The 21,430-nt window shown below is 38.5% G+C and overlaps 1 protein-coding gene across 50 annotated transcripts in view; it reads left to right on the forward strand.

Annotated features, from left to right (window-relative positions):
- The window catches only part of DTNA (dystrobrevin alpha), a 418,043-nt gene that overhangs the window by 317,703 nt on the left and 78,910 nt on the right, over nt 1–21,430 (forward strand). For all 50 annotated transcript variants that reach the window (XM_071208625.1, XM_071208616.1, XM_071208607.1 and 47 more), the window contains 4 exons: nt 5,282–5,367; nt 12,527–12,681; nt 17,085–17,190; nt 19,254–19,420. In XM_071208625.1, the coding sequence (XP_071064726.1) occupies nt 5,282–5,367; nt 12,527–12,681; nt 17,085–17,190; nt 19,254–19,420 (514 nt within the window). The remainder of the gene's footprint in view (nt 1–5,281; nt 5,368–12,526; nt 12,682–17,084; nt 17,191–19,253; nt 19,421–21,430) is intronic.

Here is a 21,430-nt window from a genome sequence, read left to right on the forward strand (position 1 = left end):
TTTGTCTGTGAAGACTTTGAACTCATGCTCATTTTTGAAGGACAGCTTTGCTGGAAACAGAATTCTTGGCTGGCAGTTTTTCTCCTTCAGTACATTAAATACATCATACCACTTTCTTCTCTCCTTTATGATTTCTTATGGGAGGTTGGCACTTAATCTTACTAAGTTTCCCGTGTATGTAATGCTTTGCTTTTCTCATGCTGCTTTCAGAATCCTCTATCTTTGATATTTGTCAATGAATAGTAGGTGTCTCAGGGTAGGTCTGTTTGGATTTATTCTATTTGGGGTACACTGTCCTTCTTGGATATTGATATTAATGTCCTTCCTAAGGGTTGGAAGTTTTTGGTCATTATTTCCTCAAATATTTTTTCTGCTCCTTTTCTATTCTTTTCTCCTTCTGGGACCCCCAAAAATGTGAATGTTTGTGTGTTTCAGTTCCCTGAGATCCTGTTCCATTTTTTCCATTCTTTTCTCTTTTTGTTCTCCTGTCTTTCCCAGTTCAGATATTCTGTCTTCAAAATCACGAATTCTGTCTTCACGCAGTTCAAATCTGCTCCTATGTGCCTCTAATAGATTTTTTTAAATTGTGGTCATTTTAATAAGTTTATATGTATAGTTAATATCATTGGTATCTCAGAAAAAGTAATTTGAAAGTCTGTGATAAAGTCAGAAAAAGTTGAAAATTTCTTTAAATCTGTGGCCTCTATAGAACTTCTTCCCATTCTTAAGATTGTTTGAATAGGGCTTTATTTTATGGTTTCCATTTGCAAATGTTGTGCTAAGCCCAGAACATAATTTGCAACTGCTCTTGTACACGTCAGGAACTAAAACCTTAGACTGAATTTTTAAAAACACTGCATTGTCAGGTTAAAAGATAGAAATGGAATAGAACATCTATTTGTATTAAGAGAACAAATTTCATGTAAATTTTGAAAGTTAAAAATTCTTGAAAGGATTCTGAGAGAACTCCGGATTAGAGTTGTCATTAACTATCACTATTCTTAATCGAGAGACAGACTAAATTTCTTCCACTTCTCTTTTCCCCTCCAGGCTGCTATTTTTAAGTTACCTCTATATAAATGTCATAAGAGTTTGCCTTTTACTAATATAATGTAGGAAAAAAATTTTTTTCTATTAAAGTTTGCCCTTCAAGTATTTTGTGTGTGTTTTAGTGAACTTTATTAGATGTAATTTACATAAAATAAAATACTTGAAGTCAACATGTCTAAGAATTTGCCTCCACAATCAAGATATAAAATATTTCCACTACCCCCATGTGTTACCTCTTAATGTCATACCCCCTTTTTTGTGTGTGATGATATGGTAATATTTATTGATTGTATGTTAATTACTGAAAAAATTAAAAAAGGTCAAACAGAATAAATAACTTAAAACTGGGCACTTTGTACAGGTGGTATAGGATCTTAAAAGCTAAACTGCCATCCACAATTTCTTTGATGTCAGGTCCTTTTTTATATCCTATTTTTTTTCTTTTATTTATTTATTTTTTAATAATAAATTGTCCTTTTTTTTTAAAGATACATAAATCACAAAAAATGTTACATTAAAAAATGTGTGAGGTTCCCACATACCCCACTTGCCACACCCCCACTCCTCCCACATCAACAACCTCTTTGATCATTGTGACCCATTCATTATATTTGCTGAATACATTTTGGAGCACTGCTGCACCCCATGGATTATAGTTTACATTATAGTTTACACTCTCCCCAAGTACATTCAGTGGGTTATGGCAGGATATATAATGTCCATCTCATTCATCATGTCTTGCATATCCATAAGTTCTGTTACTTTTCTTTGCAGACTTTCAAATTGTTCTTTATGCTCTCTCAGTGTCTTCTCAATATTCTTTATTTCTTTCATCATATTTTCTTTAAATTTTTTGAAGTGATTTGGGAGAGTTGTGTGATTATCACTGATTAATTGTATTAAATCTTGTATCACTTCAGGATATTTGGTTTGTTCTTTTGGCTGGGCCATCTCTTCCTGTTTCCTAGCATGGCTTATAATTTTTTGCTGATGTCTAGGCATCTGAATATTTTGGTGAATTTACTCTGATGGCTCATTTCTCTCTCTTGCCTATTGTTGTGTTTTTTCACAGTTCTTCTTTGATATTTGGTTCAGCTTATTCTTAGCCTTTTAAATTGGCCAGCTTAAGTTTTCAAAATCGGACCAGAGACTCACTAGTGTGGCACAAATTTTCTCCCAGGGGTTGGATACAAAGAGCATGAACCATTTTTTGTCCACGCAATTTCCAGACCAGCCAGCAGATGGCTCTAGTCAGTGCACCTTTCCACAGAGATGTTTCAGTTTCAGCCTTCCTGTGTTCCTGTGTTGAATCGCTGGATCAGAGATTCAAAGTGGGTTCTGCAGGCTGAATTCACTGAAGAAAAGCACCCTGACCTCCCCCTCCCTTTTCCCTTGAAACAGCTGACAGGGAGTAAGATATGTGCTCCTCTCCGAGTCAGCTGCAGTGAGCCAGGTATTTGACCCCAGCTTAATATCTTGGGGGTGGGGGAAGGAGCTCCTCCTGGCCACCACAGGGGCTTGGTAACTCACATTTGTCATTTCAGCTTCTTCATCTCTTTGTCCCTCACCCTCCTGGGAGTTGTGTAGCACTGTCCTGGTCTGCTTACACCCAAACCAGGTCCTTTAGACAGCTTTTAGCTCTTTATTGTTTTAGTGAGAGCATTCAGCTCTGCCTGTTATTCCATAGCCATCTTCCCACAATCCCCTGTTGTCATTATTTTCACCATGTTTCAGCTTAGGAAAAGCTGAAATAAAATCTGACACTTTCAAGTCCCCATGCAATTAGGAAGGCAGGTGACATTAAACAATTTTTTAATAAGGTGGTTTTTGCAAAGTCATTGCATTTTATTATGGGCTCCCTGCTCTAAAATTAGAAAACAACTTAAGTGGACATTCAAAATTCTATAGGTGTCTATTATAAGTATTAACAATCATTCATTATTATAAGAAACTTATTGATCACTAACTACTTGTAATACAAAGTGCTAGGCACTAGGGATTCAAATTATTCAGAAGACAAAATTTCTGCTCCCTGAAATCCTTCAGTATAGAATCAAGTCTCATTGCAGACATATAAATAAATAAATTAAGGTAGTTCCATGCAGTAGATACCAGTGGGTACAGTGGGGAGAGTGACTGCCTCCACATCCAGGGGAAAGGCTGTGTGAAGGAAGCCAGGAATGCCGTGAAAAGAACTTGAACTTTATCCTGTGGCAAAAGGAGATAATAGGAGCTTAAAACAATGAAATAATACAGCAAACTTTTGATATGAATATGCAAGCAGAGAGATCATTTAAGATGTTAACAGTGTTACAATAATTGCTGATGGAAGGAATGGCAGTGGGAACGGAAAGAAAGGAAGGGATATTCAGTATACAGTTAAGAGGTATATTTCAGTCCCTCAAGCATTAGTTTGGGGTGGTAGTGGATTGAGGAAGAGCAAGGGAGTCAAGGATCATTTTGTGGTAACCAGATAGATACGTAGGGGTTCTAACAACCAAAGTGGGACTGTAGAGGGAAGAGCAGGTTCGTATTGTTTAGTCTGAGTTTTACAGAAACTATAGAAAAATAATGAGTTCCATTTTGATTATGCATGGTTTGGGATGGTGTATCCAAGTGGAGATGGCCAATAAGTAATTAGATGTCTGGTGCTCAGACCTAGAAATATAAAGGGTAGAATAACTAGTATAGAATTCAGTTTTGCACTCTGACCAGCTTTGTTTCAGGTACTATGCTAAGAATGACAGCAACAAAGACAAATAACAAATGACACCCTCTCTGAAGTCTTACAGGAAACAGACATAAATATTTATCTTATAAATATTTATATTTATCTTAGAGCTCATATATGAGATCAGTTATATATGAATATATATGAATCTTAGTCATATAAGTGATGTATTTTATATACTAAAGTCTTGTCAATACAAACTTTACTTAGCCTTCAACCACATTGTTTTAAATAATTCTTTTAATCATCCCTAAGAGTAGCAACTGTCAAAGAAATAAATTGCTAATATGATAGACTTTTTTTATTCCAAGCTAAGAATAAACAACTTCTTCCAGCTGGAAAATCATTTAACTGAAGCATTATTCTTCTTACAGTATGCTCATTACATCCAATTTTGAGAAGGACAAGTTATTTATACTTCCTGAATCAATCAAGATTTCAGAAGCACTTGTAACATTTAAGTAGAAGGATGACTGTTCAAACACAGCTCTTACTGATTCCCCAATTGAAATTCCAAGTCTCTTTGAAAAGTTAATATATCACATAAGCATGTTGGCTTGTGAGTAGGAAAGATGGTTGTTTTAGTTTCCTAGACTGTTTCAAGCACATGCCATGAAATGGTTGGGCTTGAACAATGTGAACTTATTCGCTTACAGTTTTTAGACCAATAAAATGACCAAATCAAGGCATCATCAAGGCAATGCTTTCTTCCCAAATATTGACTGCCAGTGATCCTTGGCTCCTCTGTCACATGGCAAAGTACATGGTATCGTCTGCTGGTCTCTCCCTTCTCTTCCAGGTTTCACTGATTTCAGCTTCTTGCTTCTGTGACTTTCTTTTTTTCATATATTCATTCTGTTTATAAATGACTCCAGTGATAGAATTAAGTCTCATCCTGAATGAGGTGGGCCACACCTTAACTAAGTAGCCTCATCAAAAGATCCTACTTACAATAGGTTTATACTCACAGAAATGAATTAGATTTAAAAACATGTTTTTCTGGGGTACACACAGTTTCAAATCACCACAATCGTTAAAAGCAATGTGTGTTACCCTACCCTCAAATTAAGGAATTCTTTTACAAGCCCCACCCCAAAAAAAATGATGTTTCCAAATTCTTGCTTAAATAAATTGTAGAGACTATGTAATCCTCTTTCACAAATTTTTTATGGAGTCCAAACTAAAAAAATCATTTCTGTAATTTTAATCCATAGCTGGCTATCTCATATTCCTCTAGCTACCTACCATTCCATGTTTTGAGCAAGTGACATATACAAAAATAAACTAGAAATTCTAATGCCTCTTGAAAAAAAAAACATCTAAAAGACAGCTTTTCAGAAATGTGCTTTTAATTGTATTCACAACCTTTTCTAAAACGGATGTGTTCACGTAGTGCATGCAACTACAGTGTTTTGTGATTTCTACAGAATGGAAAATGTCAAACCTGATTATTAGAAATGCTCCAAATGACACCATTGTTTTTCTGTTCTCATTAAACAGGGAAGGCCATGGTAAAATTTCAGTATTTGCTGTCAAAATGGCTTTAGCCACATTGTGTGGAGGGAAGATCATGGACAAATTAAGATGTAAGTTATTTCGTGTGTCTCTCTTTGCTTATCCCTCCTAGATACTAGAGTTTCCTCCTCCCATTTCTACCATGTGCCCTTGCCAAGTTGTGCCTTTGCTCATTCTCTGCAATTTGCTGGAAATACAATCTCGTTCTATCTTTGGATTTTATCATAGAAATATTTTCACATTAGATTAATATTAATGAAATGTTTTCCTCATACTTATGAATTACTATTGTTTATAACCCCTTGACAACTGGACTGCTTCTGAGGTTAAAGTAAGACATACATTCCTTCAAGTTCATTGACTAAGCTCAGCACATATCTATTGCCTTACAGGCATAAGTCCTTCATCATGGGGAAATGGCCAGACTGAGCAACCTTCCCTGCAGGGAAGCTAAGCCAAAGCTCCCAGGACCTTTCCTCTAACTTCTCAGAAATGTTCTTCACATCACTGGGATCTCCCAATACACACTGCCAGGATATAGGCATAGGAATTACATAGGGACTGAACAGACCAAGAAATGACTGGATGACTATATAAACATAAGAGCTAAAGTACACTGAGTGATTATAGGCATTTAATGTACATCTTCTCATTAAATGTGGTAGGGTTTTTAAGCCAGTAACACAATGTTAGCTCAGTTTTATTTTTATTTTTTTAGGCAATTTCTGATTCAGTAGGCCTGCAGTGAGGACGGCAGCAAGAATTTTCATTTCTAACTAGTTTTAAATGATGCTGATGCTGCCGTGACCACGCCATATAGTATTCATTTGTTTGTTTGTATTTTAATTTCCATTCAACCCTCTCTCCTACCCTAAGCATTTTGAGTTTTGATATATAATGCTGTGGTAGCAAGAGCGCTGTCTTAGGTGATAGAAGGACCAGGTTGCAAGCCCAGCTCTGTGACTCATTTGCTGGGTTGCCCTGTGGAAGATACTTTATGCTTCCTTTTTCATTCTGAGTTTGGGGATTAAGTTAGAGACCTCTAAGGACTCTGCTAACGATGACCATCTGTTATACACAGTCATTGGGCTCTATGCACTTACTGCCTACCAGCTTCTCAGAGTTCTCTCTTGTTTCTTGATGCAGCAAGAGGGGAAGAATGAAGGGGGGGCGGGGAGGAGGAGCCAAAGAAAAACAACCCTGTGTCTCCGAAGTTTCCCCAGACAAGCTCCAGGGAAGAGTTATCCCATTGGACTATTAGAAAAGCTGAAGCCACAGAACCACATACCCTCATTTCCAGGGACTTCCATTCACAGAATGGCCAAATGTGGTCGGGATCCAGAGAAATCCGACTAAGCAGTAGGAGGTAGGGAATTTAAAAATATCCACCCCCAGGCTTGATGGAGAGTGAATAGCCAAGTTAAAAAGTGCAGGAATCAGTTTCTTTTTTTTTAATAGCTTCGGAGTAATTCAGGAGGCATTTCCTTTAGAGTGAGGCTAGAAAGAGAAAATTTAGTAATGTGAACCCAGTCAAAGGAAGAAACTCCTGGAAGCCTCCCCTGATGACTGTGGCTGTTTATGTTGAAGCTCAGATGAACGTTTAAAAAAAAAAATAGTACTAAGAAACATTTTCCAAATATTTTTTCAATGTTATATTAATAGGTACCTGGATTAAAGAGTCCCATATTAAAATAAGTTTTAACTACTTATTTTACACAGAAAAAATAATTTTTTTTCTGTGCTTCAGAACTTCCCAGAGCCTTTAATGTGGTTACTTCGGTGTCCCCAAGGTCCAGGTGCTTCCATCTTCCCACTCAGCTGTCCTCAGTCAGTCGGGGTCCATCCTCCTGCTGGGGGCGGGACTGGGTTGCAGCAGTTTCGGGAATCACAGTCTCACTCTAGAGGCCGACCCCCAGCTGAACTGCCCACGTGGCAACACAGACCAATTACTAAGCCAATCCCTGGTCGCAGGAAAGGAATGCCCATGATTATCAGAGAGAGCCAACACTCTCCTCCTGGGCTAGGAAGGGCCCCTGATTTCCCTTAGCACAGAAACAAAAATTGGGGCCAGAAAAGACAGGAGGTGAGATGCAGGGAATGGTTGTTAGGAAGGCAACTGACAATGTCTGCACAGTTACAAAACTTGAGCCATAACTAAGGATGTTATCAAATCTTTGTAAATTGCCAGAACTCTTGCAGTTTTCTTACAAGTCCAGGAGCTCAAAGCAAAGAAACTGGTGTAACTGGTATAATGTTGTCTCACTTCATTCCATCCCCTCATCCACCAAAACCAAAAGCAACCACAGTCAGTGCACAAAGCATGCCTGCTCTCTAGTAGCCAAAGTAAACCCTCCTCAGTACCATGAATAAAGCAACAAATGTGCGAATCCCATTGGGAGGTACACTAAGTCCTCCAGGCTGCAGAAACAAGTCTTACAGTGACACAACATCTGGAGAGAGACAAATAGCATGCCAGCAGGATAACGTGGGCCCCTCTCCCAGCTCAGCACAGTTGGATCACAACCTTGGGTCTCTGTCCCTGCCTCTTCTGATTGAGGAGTCACTCTTTGCATAGTTAATCTCAGGAGAATTGTTTTAGTGGTTTCCAGGTAACTCGGTTGAAAGCCATCTGACCAAAAGTAATTTAGCTAAGGCAATTTGGTAATAGGAACCTCAGCAAAATGTTAATTAGCCAAGAACAAACATCCTTGGTCACTGATAGTTCTAATTTCAGTGATAATTATTGACTGAGTAAGTAAATAGGGACCCGTAAACCCACAGACAGCAGCGGCTGGTTCTTGATAAACGGGATTGTGTTTCCTACAATCTCCTTTTTACTGGCTCCCAGACAGGTTTGTGATTTGCTGCATTGCTTTGTTAAAAGAAAAAGTAAAATGAAAGGATATGAAATTTTTCAGGGTTCACTGAAGGGTTTCCCTTTAAAATTTTCTAATTCACTTTAAGCCAGTTTGCCAGCTGTGCCTATTTGGCAATTTTTGTATTTTTGTGCTTACAAATGAAGGGTATTTCGTTTGCACCAGCTAGGCCCTTATTGTTAGAGAGCATAGCACAAGAATAATTGGCTGGAAATCAATTAGAAATTTTTAGAAGTAGAAAACAACAGAAAACCTAAAGCTGATTTTCTGATAAATGTTTTAAAATGCATTAAAAGGTACACTACCCTGTTGCATCAGTGTCCAATACTGAGGGCCAGCAACAACCAGATATGCAGGGTGTTTGTTGCATAACGCCAGGGACATCATTGGCACAGCCAAGGATTAGCAAGGGTACCCCTGCAGCTGTAGAACAGCAACCTAAATATAAGCTGACCTCCGTACTCTTTTCCTGCCAAATTGTTCTTGGCCCAATTATAACCTCTTGTCTTAACAGGTGAGGACTCCCATTAGATCTCTGCCTTAGGGCTCCCAGGTAGTTCTAAGGATCTTAAGGAATTCTGAATCCAGTGCTGTAAACCTGCTATGCCATATGCTATTCTACAGCTTCTGGGGAGGGGTGGTTTTGTTGTACTTAACAGACTACTATTATGGCAAGCGTCATGTATTAATGGTTGTCAGTTTCTATTACTGAACTGTTCAGGCTGCTTCACGCTTCCCCTCAGGCTAATGCCTCTAACTCACTGGTCTGTCTTAAAGTCTTCAGTATCTCCCCAGCACCTTCTGGACCCAAGCTAACCTCCTTAGCGGAGCTCTCCAACACTTCCTCGCTCAACCTCCTCTCTCACTGTGTCCTTGCCTGCACCCACGTCCCCTGCCCTGTGAACCTCTTGAAGATCCTTGATCACAACCTTCTGACCCTCATATCCATGCCCAGGCACGGGCCGGTCCTGCTTCCTGAAGCCCACTCCTCTCCTGTGAGCCTGACTACCCTCTAACTCAGGGGTTCTTAACCTTTTTTTGTTTCATGGACCCCTTTGCCAGTCAGGTGAAAACCACGGACCCCTTACTAAGTCCACACTACACTGTGTATTATTTAATAAATACATCACACGCACACCAACACATCCCCACAAGGACAATGGTTTTTTTGAATGTCAATTCAAGCTCACAGACCCCTGGTTAAGAGCCCCTTCTAATTGAACTTAAAAGCTTGGCCTAGAAGTCACCCCTCTAAGGAAATCTTCCCTGACTCTACCCTCCCTCTGGAACCTGCTCTCTGAGCCCCTGCTGCATCCAGTACACCATGTGATTACTGTGTTCACACCACCATTACAGTTTTTTGTTCTTTTTTTTTTTAAGGAGGTACTGGGGATTGAACCCAGGACCTCATATGTGGGAGGCAGGCACTCAACCACTGAGCTACAGCCACTCCTGGCACGATGTTCTGAAGTATAACAGATACGATGTATGATGGAAGCATTGCTCTGTCACCCTCAATATACTGGGGCCTCCCAGAGAGCAAAGATCTATATCCTGATTTTCCTGTATATTCACTGCTTCACACAATTTCAGGCAATTAGTTGATGCTAAGTTAATTTTAGCTGAATGAATCAACAAATGAAAATTTTTCCTAAGTATCTGTTCTTGTATGCTGCTATAGAAAATACAAAGGCAGTTTAGACTATGGTCTGGACCCTTACATAACAGTCATATCTCAGAGACAAAGCATAAACATATAAGGTAAATGACAGAATAAAACAATATGTAATTAATCATAAAAATAGCTAACATTTCTATACCAGTTTGTGCTAAGCACTAAGTACTTTACATATATTAATTTTCTCCTTAAAGTAACCCTTTGTTATAAATATAAATGCATATATTATAAGCATATATGTATGACTGTGTGTATGTATAGATACATATGAAGAATATAACAGAGGGTCCAAAATTAAGGTGCAAACACATATTTTAAGGGCTTCCTCCTAATCCCCTCATTTTTTTTTTTTAAATCTAAGTGGCCATTAACAGCTGCTTCTCTTTAGAGCAGGGGTTCTTAACAAGGAGTCAATGAGATTGAATTGAAATTCAGAAATACATTATTCTTGGGTGAGAACATGTTGGTGCGGGTATGATATATTTAATAAATAATACACAGTATAGCATGGACTTAGTAAGGGGTAGGTGGTTTTCACCTGATTGGCAAAGGGGTCCATGGAACAAAAAAGGTTAAGAACCCCTGCTTTAGAGCCAGTGATCCAGCCTTGTTTGGCTATTGCTTAGCAGAACCTACTCAACACAACTAAGTTCAATGTTAGCTGCTAGTTTGTGAAAGGATGCCATTGGTACTCCTGTACTTGATCTAATTAGAGACATTGTCTAAACTCATTCAGTGGGAGATTTGAAAAGCCTAGGCTACTTTTAAAATATGTCCTGTTCTAGAACATCAGCACCTAGAAGATAATCAGGCTGACCCAATTAAAGTCAACCAACTGGAGAGAAAGAAAAAAGAAAAGAGCCTAAAGAAAAAAGGTGGCCACCCTAATAAGAAAGTCAGTTTACTTTTCCTAGGTTCCCTTTTCCCCTTTTTGCTTGGGATTCTTAAGTTTCTATATTTGGGATTATTATAAGAATTTTTCCTATTGAGAACTTTTCTTGATTAGTTTTTTTAAAATAGATTTTCAAATTTTTTTAAAGATACAAAGATCATACAACATGTTGATTAGTTATAATGAAGCCTAATGTTTATGAATGTGGATAGGAACAATATTAATTTTGTTGATCAGAGAGGATTTCTATAGCCTCATGATAGACAAATATTTGAAACACAGTAGAAATCCATTATAACTGGGCTTCTTGATATGAGTATTTAAAGAAAATGAGGGAAGCGGACTTGGCCCAGTGGTTAGGGTGTCTGTCTACCACATGGGAGGTCCACGGTTCAAACCCCGGGCCTCCTTGACCTGTGTGGAGCTTGCCCACGCGCAGTACCGATGTACGCAATTAGTGCCATGCCATGCAGGGGTGTCTCCACATAGGGGAGCCCCATGTGCAAGGAGTGTGACCCATAAGGAGAGCCGCCCAGTGCGAAAGAAAGTGCAGCCTGCCCAGGAATGGTGCCGCACACATGGAGAGCTGACACAACAAGATGATGCAACAAAAAGAAACACAGATTCCTGTGCCACTGACAACAACAGAAGCAGACAAAGAAGAACATGCAGCAATAGACATAGAGAACAGACAACTGGGGGAGTGGGGAGGGGAGAGAAATATAAAGAAAGAAAGAAAATGAGAGTCAATTTACATTCTTATGACATAACCCAATAAAAGCCTATGTTGTGCTTAACACGGGACCACAATATAAAAACAATATGCCCTGGATTACATTTAACCTTGTCAAATTAAACCAAAATGAACTGAGGTGGCACACTGAACTTATAAGAATTTCTCACAGCAGCTGTAGCACCATAATGACAATCTAGTGAGAATAGCAATAAAATATATGATAGCAAATCCTGCAAACCCCTTTTTTCTAATAGTGATTTCCGTAGAGGAATTATAAAGTACCTTGGGAAATTATGTCATTAATATTCATTAAGAGCATATATTGGCAGAAACTGAAGAACACAGGTTCAGTGAAGCCACAGGCTCTGCTGAGAATAATCCACGATGCTCACTTTACCGCAATGCTCATTCACAAGGCTGAGCTCCTTTACTGCATGAGTTTCAAAGCCTTTTCTCCATAAATCAAGAGGCTTTCACCCAGAACACTATGATTTATAGAAAGTTTTCTGCTTCTGTAGCAAGTTAATCAAGTGTTTTGGTTACATCCTTATCCCATTGTCTTTCATTTTTCAAATATCATAAACCAAGACCCAAGCATTTTAACTATAATATAGGTGGATAGATAGCTAATTAGTTAAATAGATGCACATACACCCCAATTTTGTAGCAAAATCCCACTGCAACTTCCAAATGAGGTCATTATATTTCTCATATATTCTGAAATAACTCCTATTGATCTATACATGAGTTGGTAATTGAATTCAAAACAAAAAGGTGATTTTCTATATCTTAACAAAATATACTAATTTTCCCCAAAATATTAGTTAATACTCTCTGCCAGGATCATCTTAAGAAAGACACCAGAGAAAACACCATACCGGGTATATTTAGGTATAAAATTAACCTTTATATTGTTCTTTTATAAGTTGAAAAAAAGCATATTAACTCTGCGTCATTTTTTTTTATTTGCAGCAGATAGATATGTTGAACTAAAACAATGGTGAAGGTGTATGTGGTGCATAAAAATATTTCCTTTTCCTTCTATCAGATATTTTCTCGATGATTTCTGATTCCAGTGGGGTGATGGTATATGGACGATATGACCAGTTCCTGAGGGAAGTTCTCAAACTCCCCACAGCAGTTTTTGAAGGCCCTTCATTTGGTTACACAGAACAGTCAGCTAGATCCTGCTTCTCTCAACAGGTAGGGAAAATGTATTGAAGGAAGTACCTTTCAAACGGTATTTGCTCTCTTCTACATGTCATCCCAAGTCGTTTATTATTAGACAAATTCTTCTTAATGATAGCAAGCTCTAGAGTATCTTCCAGCCTCAGAACCAGCAACTAAACTCAATGCCCCTGGGTAGTAGTAATACTTAGTGTTTACTGACAATGAGCCAGACACCAAGCTAAGTTCTTTGATGATCTCATTCATCCTTACAACAACCCAATGACCTCAGGATCCATATGGCACTGTGACAACAGTACTATTTTCACTGTACTCTGAGAAGGGCAGAATTGTCACTGAGCCTTCCATGAAACACAAGTCTTCCCCAGCTCCAAACTCTACCAATGTTTAGCAAGAGGTATAAGAAAGGACTCACAGCACATGTATCAAGATCTGGAAGACCAAAAATATGCCAGACACAGCTGCCTAAGTCTTTGTTGGTATAATGCATTTGGGATTTGGAGCGATGAGTTTTAACTGGAGGTAGAACAAGTTAAGCCAAGTTAGTTTGGGAGGCTCTCCATATTTCTACCTCTCTAGTCATGTAGAAAGACTGTATATCTAAAAGCCATTTCCAGCGTAGCACAGTGGTGGTTTATAAATCCGTAAATTGAAGGTCTGTTTACAATTAAAAATAAAAATCCAAACTAGCCAAGTATGTCTTCTGAAAGGACTCCTTAGGTAAGAAATATGTATATAGTAGACTGTGGAAAGCTGCATTACTGTCCAGTTAGTAAATTTCATCGACCTGTTTACCTTGAGTTCCAGGACATCACAACTGCCTCCCACCTCCTTGCCCAGGGAGGAACTGACTTGGCCATGGTCAGCCCTTTCTTTCTCACCTCACAATGATGAACTAAGGTTCAGGGAGGTTAAGTTACTTGCCCAAGGTCACCCAGCTAATCAATAACAGAGCCAAGATTTGAACTTGGCTCAGTAGGTCGTGTTTGTTGAGTGTTTTCTGTGAAATAGACTTTCTGATGAGTGCTTTGCAAGCAGTACTCCAGTTAATCCTCTCTAGAGCCTTCTGAGGGAAGTTCTAGCATTGTCCCCACTTCACCATGAGGAAACTGAGGCTCAGCAAGGTAAAAATGTCTTGAGCCAGGAAGTGGCAAAACCAGAATTTGAGTCTCTCCCTAGCATATTGCAGAGCCCTTACCCTTAATCATTACTCTTGCTGACTCCAAAGCATTTGTTCTTAGCCAATCTGCTTTAAGGAACAGGTGGCTAAAAGTTCTGTCTCTTCTTGCTGATCTTAAATTGATGGGAAATGACCAGTAAAGCCCCAAAGTCTGAGATCAGAGTAGAACAGATCGTGGATAAAAGAAGGCCTCAGCTCCCTGGATGAAGTATTTCCAGATAACACCCTGGTAAGAGTTATTAGGAATTAGACTCATGGATGTATGTAAAATCAGAATGTGTCCAGTCTACCTCCACGTACAAAGCAATAAGGGGAAGGGTGGTTTGACACACTAAGTGCTCACTTGTTCCTGTGTCAGCTCTAATCCTGGAAGCCCTGCTGACCCTCCCCACTGCCCCACCCCCAAGCCAGGCTGGGTACTCCCAGTGCCTGCCTCCTTATCTCTGCCCCCACTAAAGCAGGCTGCTCTGTATAGACCCCTTTGGAGTTGGCAGCATCAGAATGGATCCATTCACCCAAGCGTCCTCCTAGGTTCCTTCTTCAGCACCCACAACTTCTCCTCAATCAAGTCCAGCTGATCTAATCTTCCAGAAGTTTCTCGGATCTGTTCCTCCTCATCTCTTTTGCCTGGACTATTACATTAACCTCCAAACTGGTCTCCCTATCTGGATTTATTTGGTTGTTTGTATATGTGTTCATTTGTTGTATACCCTATTGCATTCCAAAATATTTTGGAACCTCATTACAAGAAAGCATTTTAAGGAGTCCTAAAATTGCATTTGGTACAATAGGAGAAAATGCACAGAGAGAAAAATGAGGAAGGTATCCTCTCTCCTGATCCAACTCCCACAGTGTGAACCGATGGCCCTGCCCCTGCTTAGCAGCCTTCCTTGCTGCCAGGACAAAGCGCCAGCTCTTAAGACTGCATTCAAGCCCCATGAGGCCATCTCTCCTCCAGCTCATCTGCCCGTCCTCACTGAAGTCCCCGCTCTCCTTTCCCTCACACAACCATGCTGTTTTGTGAATCTGTGTTTTGGCCTGTGCTGTTTTCTCTATCCCAAGCGTCCTCCCCATTTCTTGTACCTACTCCTTTTCCTTGGCCAAAAGTCACTTTCTATGGGAAGTCTTTCACTAAAGATGTCAAGCCTCCTATCTTAGCCATCTTTGTATTTTTAAGAAGTTGCATCCTTTTCCCCTAACAGGGACTCGACAAATGCTCACTAGACTGAATTTCACTGATTCTTTTTTTTTTAAACTGGAATCAACTTTTATAACTGTCATCTCAAAACACAAGTCTGTTAACCAAGTATTTTTCATCGTCACTGCATTCCACCTTTTTCCATGGTTTTCTAAAATTATGGCTCCCTACTTGAACAGTGCTTTATAGTTCACAAAAAGATTTATCTGATTTATACCTCGCAACAACCCTGTGAGGTCATGAGGGAAAAAATACTTCCTCTTTAATAATTGTAACAATGTGGGATTTGTCACTAGTGAGTACAGGGGGCTGGGTGTTCTGACTCCACTTCCATTTTGTTGTTGCTGTCACGTTGTTGCCGCTGGGTCTGTTTTGCTCATGGTCATTTTATAGCTACAGATGTGCAGGTGGCCTGCGCCAGAGAATTATGACTGCAGGTAATGTTGATTCACTCAATCACAGAGGCAATAAAAGCTTCATCTATTGCCGAATTCTTAGCTTTTAGGTACTGTAGAATCCGCAGTAAATGTGCTAATGCCCCAGGATATTCCTCAGGTAAGGATAGGATAACAGAACTGATTCTTTAACTCAGTAGAACTTACGTATTCCAAAGAGCTGTCTATTCTATATGTGTTGCCATCATTCAAAATTCCTTTTGAAACCTCTAGACTGTCCTATTATACAATCTTCTAGAGATCCTGAAAGATGAGAAATTTATATATGCTCAAAACATAATGACATTTTTGGAAACTCCTAGGAGTCATTTTTAGTCAATGGTGAAGGGTCAAAATGAATAAGATCATTTGAGCTATAAAAAGTAGTAACACAAAAATAATAAAACCAGTTTATGTTGTGCTTCACAAACTGGCATTAACAGTAGTTTGGAAGATGAAGTTTCAAACTGTTAGAAATACTTTACTAGGAAAACTCCAAAGCCACCCCAAGTGATTGTTTTGAAAGGCAATATTCTGTTAGCTTTAAAAAAAAAAACTTTGATATTACTTATAATTTATGTAATATATATTTTGATAACAATGTTGATTCAATCCCATAGAAAGTTTAAGTTCCTTAGTATTATGAGGAAACACTAAAATTATGAATAGCTCCTAAAAGTACAAGACTAATGAAAGGGTAACAAAGCAATTGTTTTGTGAATGACAAGTACTAGTACAAGTTTTTCCAATCGTAAGCCTTGGATCTTGAAGGAGACTTAACCTCTTCAGGATTGTTTTCCTGTCTGAGAAATGAAACTCTTGCCTTCTAACACTCCATCCACTTTTGTATTCCAGTTCTAACTATAAAATAAAATAATGGTTTTCATATATGAACATGCCATTTTTGTCATTCACAATATTACAGTATCATATATCAATGTAAGTTTCTTACCTTGGCCATTTTGACAGAAAACTACAGCTATGATACATTTCTTTTCACATCAGAAAGGATCAGGATAATGAGACACAAACAGACTGACTTGAGATGAAAGATACATAAATAAAGGATAGAAGGGATGTTTTTACAAATTCAGACTTGGCCTCCAAATAGGCAAGAATTATATATTATACTAATCTTATAGAGAAGAACCATTCATATGAAACACTAAATATTGAGTACCTGTGGAGCTAAGCAAGTTTTCAAGGAAATTTGTTCTTTGAATTTGGAGGACTGGCTGATATGGGAATTATAGTGCATACTGTGATGCACTATTTGATACAGTTCTATGGAGAATTTCTTTTCTTCTTCTTTGCTCATCATTTTCACATGTCCCTCATATAAAAGTGATGGTGCTATGTTGGTTTTCCTCACTATGAAATACTGACACAGCCTCCATGGAGATAATCCAGTCCTATGTATGCATAAGTATAAAGCATGAGCACTCTGGCAAGTCCTGATCAGTTTAATAACACATTCGAGAAGTCATGTTTAGTCATATTTTAAAGGTTAACTGAATGCCTTTCTTCAGTCTCAAATAATGTTTACATGCCAGGTAAATTAAGATTATTCTCTGCTATTCTTTATTTTCATTTGTTTCTGATGCAGAAGAAAGTCACTTTAAATGGTTTCTTGGATACGCTCATGTCAGATCCACCTCCCCAGTGTCTGGTCTGGCTGCCTCTTCTGCACCGACTGGCAAATGTAGAGAATGGTAAGTAGGTATGAGTGAGCAAAGGCAGTTTTTTAAATTACTGAAATTAGGCGATTGGACTAGAGTTATTAAGCCAAGGTCATTTTATTATGAAATCTATTTCATAGTTCTTAGTTTGTTAATTATAAAACTGTCCATTCTCCCCAATCAGTTAGACCCTATAGGATCAGTGCAAACTCAAGACTGTCATTGTGTGCTTCTCAGTACAAGTCAGGTGTGGTGTAAAGACAACTCAATAAAAGAAACCTCATTAAAGCTTAAGATGTGCATCTATTATTTGTTTTAGATCTGAATTTCCAATGTTGGTGTACGTAATACTATTTCTTCCTAGGCCCTTGATCTGGAATAGGTGGGGGAAATGGCCAAAAACTGGGTGGTAGTGCTTTGCTAACCTCTCATCAAATGGTCTACTTTCAAAAGTTTGTTACATAAAAGTTAAGTGAAATTTAACTTTCGAAATATGTTTTAAAAACACACACACGCAACTATTTCTAGCATATAAATTTATTACTCTGGCATATCCAAATCAGATATGAAAAACACTTCAGAAAAGATGTAAAGAAGTTTAAACATGGGAACAATTCATCACCTCCATCTGATCTTTAAGGGTTCTTATTTAATGTTTAATTTGACTTTGGAATTCATCCATACTTGAATATAAAATAATTTATTACGTATCTCTTATTAGAATCTTAACTTCTCTACATTTCTTTAATATGTATCGGAGCTAAAGTTAGCTTAATTTTCAGAACCTTTAGCATTTGCCCTTATCATCTCTTTTAGTTAAAAGCAAGGAAAAGCAATTCATCTCTTTTTGCTCGTGGGGACAATTTGAAGACAATTAGGTCATTTTCTCTGCAGTCACAACCCAAGTTGTATTGTTGGGGTTTTTTTAATGCTCCTTATCCACATGCAGAAACAAAGAGCAGTCAAAGTCCTGTTCATACAGGATGAGTTGGTTTTACTGTTTACAGTTCCACAAGTAGTCATTTTTCTAGCTAAAGCTGTACATTCATTCCTTCTCTCTCAGGATTTTCTGCTGCAGATCAGTCTCTGTCCCAGAGCAGGAAATGAAGCACCGTGCTGGAGCAGTTGTACTTAGATGCTGATGCCACCCTGATCTTCCCCCAAACCCGGAAAAGGGAGGGTGCTTGTTCAGAGGATGGGGATACAGAATTGATGATGTGTTTGTCTTACAATTTGCTCCTTATCTTTCATTTATTCTTATTTGCATAATTTTTACTGAGCTGTTAGCCAGAGAATAACTGTATACAAGGCATGAGTTATTGTGGCTGTTGCTTTAATCTCTCTAGCTCATAACATGCAATTACATGGATGTGATGATTTATTAACTTCAAATCTCAAATATTTTACCTTGCCAGTTTTATAATTCAAATTTCCTCCAAAGAGTGTTAAGTATTTCTGGAACAATCTGAATCATAACTATGTTGAGATAATTTTAACATTTTTTGAGTTCTATTCACCTGCCTCCAGTACAAAAAAAAATCTGGTTATTAGAGGAGGCAATACCACTCATTAAATACAGCCCATTAGCCACTGCATTTTTTAAAAGTAACTCAATTCTCGAGTTTTTCAGCTTTCCTTGCATTTCCCTTTCCTTTTTCTTCCTCTTAATTTCCATTTATCTGTATTTTCCCTGTACCCACTGGACAGTCAGCTGTATTCATCCATTGTGCTTCTGAGCCTTCCAGAGAGCTCGGCTGGTCTCCTGGAGACAGAGCAGTTTTTTGGAAAGGCGGGTCAGTTTGGGTCATTTATATTCTTGTAGTATAAGAGATGGGAGTATTGAGAGCAAGTGGCATTACAGAGCTCTGTGTTGTTAAAATGACGCCTATTCCCAATCACCATTTCATTTCTTCCACCCCCACACACACATGCTTGTAAACGGTAGTGAGATTCCAGGAATACACGTAATGCTTCTCTCAGCCAAGATGGATTATCACCTGAAACCATAGCCTATGGCAGGAGAATGCAATTCCTGTTAGGTTATGTTTTTTTCGTTCTGTTCATTCTTTTTTTCCCTTCATTTACTTCCCCCTTAGTCTTCCATCCGGTTGAGTGTTCCTACTGCCACAGTGAGAGTATGATGGGATTTCGCTACCGATGCCAACAGTGTCACAATTACCAGCTCTGTCAGGACTGCTTCTGGAGGGGACATGCCGGTGGTTCCCATAGCAACCAGCACCAAATGAAAGAGTACACATCATGGGTAAGGCAAAGTCCAGGCAATACTGACCGTCAGATGTGTGGGTGTTGCCCAGAATAAGAGGGAATACCAAGGATGGCGGCAGAATTAAGGGAAACTTACCTTCCACTCCAAATCTAACATTGCTTTCTGTGCTTTCCCTCACCTTATTGGGATCTGATTATCTCAGAACCCAGGGAGCTTCCTGGGCCATAAAATATAGAAAGACTCACACTATATTACTTCTTGGGAAATAGATAGTGTCAGTACTGACTTAAACGCCAACCAAACAGCAGGCACCTTCTGGAACATAATCGTATTTTCACAGTAAGTTAAGGTTTTTTCCAAGTTTTGTTTTGTTTGGGAATTGCTTAAAAACTGTTGGTTTCTTTTTTCTTAGATTCTGGGGTTCTGTTAAATGCATAACTGGAATATAAAAGAAAGAAGCATGGGAGGGTAGGCTTAAAGATACTGTTTCATTTTACTTTTTTGCAGGGAGTTGGTGGGGGTTGTGGTTATATTAACAGATGATCTTTTCATGAATAAATAGTCTGTGACCAGCTAGCTAAAGGTGGTCTGTGAATGTCTGCCCATGTGAAAGATGTATTCTCAGGAGCACATGGCACAGGGTCTACGAGAGGAATTAGACTACCTCAGTGTACTTGCTGCTCACGTGCCTTACAGTTTGCTGACCTCTGTCTCAGTTAAACTCAAAGGTCAGTTCCAATGATGTTGCTCTTTTGCTTCCATTGAGGTATCATTCTATGTGTGGGTTTTGGATTATTTTTTGTGGGATATGCTATCAACCCCTGCCAGTCCCTCTTGGAATAGTTCTCATCATAAGAAAATGCAAACTAGTTATGAGCCTTTCTATATTTAATATGTTTAGATTCATCCTGTTGTCACTTAAAACTTGATTGCTCTTTTTAAAAAAAAAGAGAGAACGTCTTCAGGATATGCATGTTAAATCGCAGTGATCTTTCTAAAAATCATTATTGGGACTGATATCCAGTGTAAATATATTGATTTTTCATCACCTATCAGATTCTGAATTCAAGTAGCATTTCTTCACTATGGCAGCATATACTGAGGACTTCATGCCAATTCGAATGCTGTGCCTCCCTTTTGGTTATATCATATGCTGAGGAAAATAATTTTAATACAGATCATGAAATGTAATTTAATATTGAAGAGAGGGAAAAACAACTTCTACTTTTTCTTTTTAACGTATTAACAATTTTCAAACTTGGTATTTCTCAAATCCTGGAGGGTTAGTGTTTAAAGACTAATCATTTTGTATTGTCGAACTAAATAAAAGCAAAAGTCACCTAATAAGTCTCCCTTTCAAGGTTTGTGGACTCTAAAATCACCCTACAGGACATTATCTTTATAAACTAGTGTCAGACTTCTCAGGAAGATGAACTACCCCATAGTTAATGGAATGAAGAGCTGTGGTTGCTGCTGATTTAAGTGCTCTAAGAACTTTACTTCCTAACAAAAGTCTAAGAGGGTCCTTTTGAACAATGGTCTTTTTACTTAGTTTTAAATAATGAAGACAAAAGTCACTTCATTATAATAATGATTATGGATAGTATGTGTAAACGGCAATGACAAAATTATGAATGGTTTCTTTTGGAAAGGAAAATTGTGTTAAAATTTTTTTATAGATGGTAGATTATTTTTTAAAATCATTTTGGCTGTATAATTTTAAGAGAAACATTCCATCTGTCCAAATGAAAGAGACATAGCATAATGCCCTGGAAAGAACATGAACTTTAAATTCTAAAGACTCGCATTAAAGTTCCACTTCTACTTCTAACTGGACGTGTTAGGCCACACCTGAAACATCTTGCACCTGGATTCCTGCAAAACATTCTGCTCATCTCCTTCCTTCTATCCCATCCCCTCCCGGACTGTGCTCTATACTTCAGCTGGAGCAGTCCTTCCAGAATTACGCCTGACCGAATGGCCCCTGGGGTTTAAGCTCCCACTGCCCTTGGGATAAAGACCACAGTCCTCCATGTGGTGTGTGAA

Source organism: Dasypus novemcinctus, chromosome 16 (genome assembly GCF_030445035.2).
Source record: "Dasypus novemcinctus isolate mDasNov1 chromosome 16, mDasNov1.1.hap2, whole genome shotgun sequence".
NCBI classification, from domain to species: domain Eukaryota; kingdom Metazoa; phylum Chordata; class Mammalia; order Cingulata; family Dasypodidae; genus Dasypus; species Dasypus novemcinctus.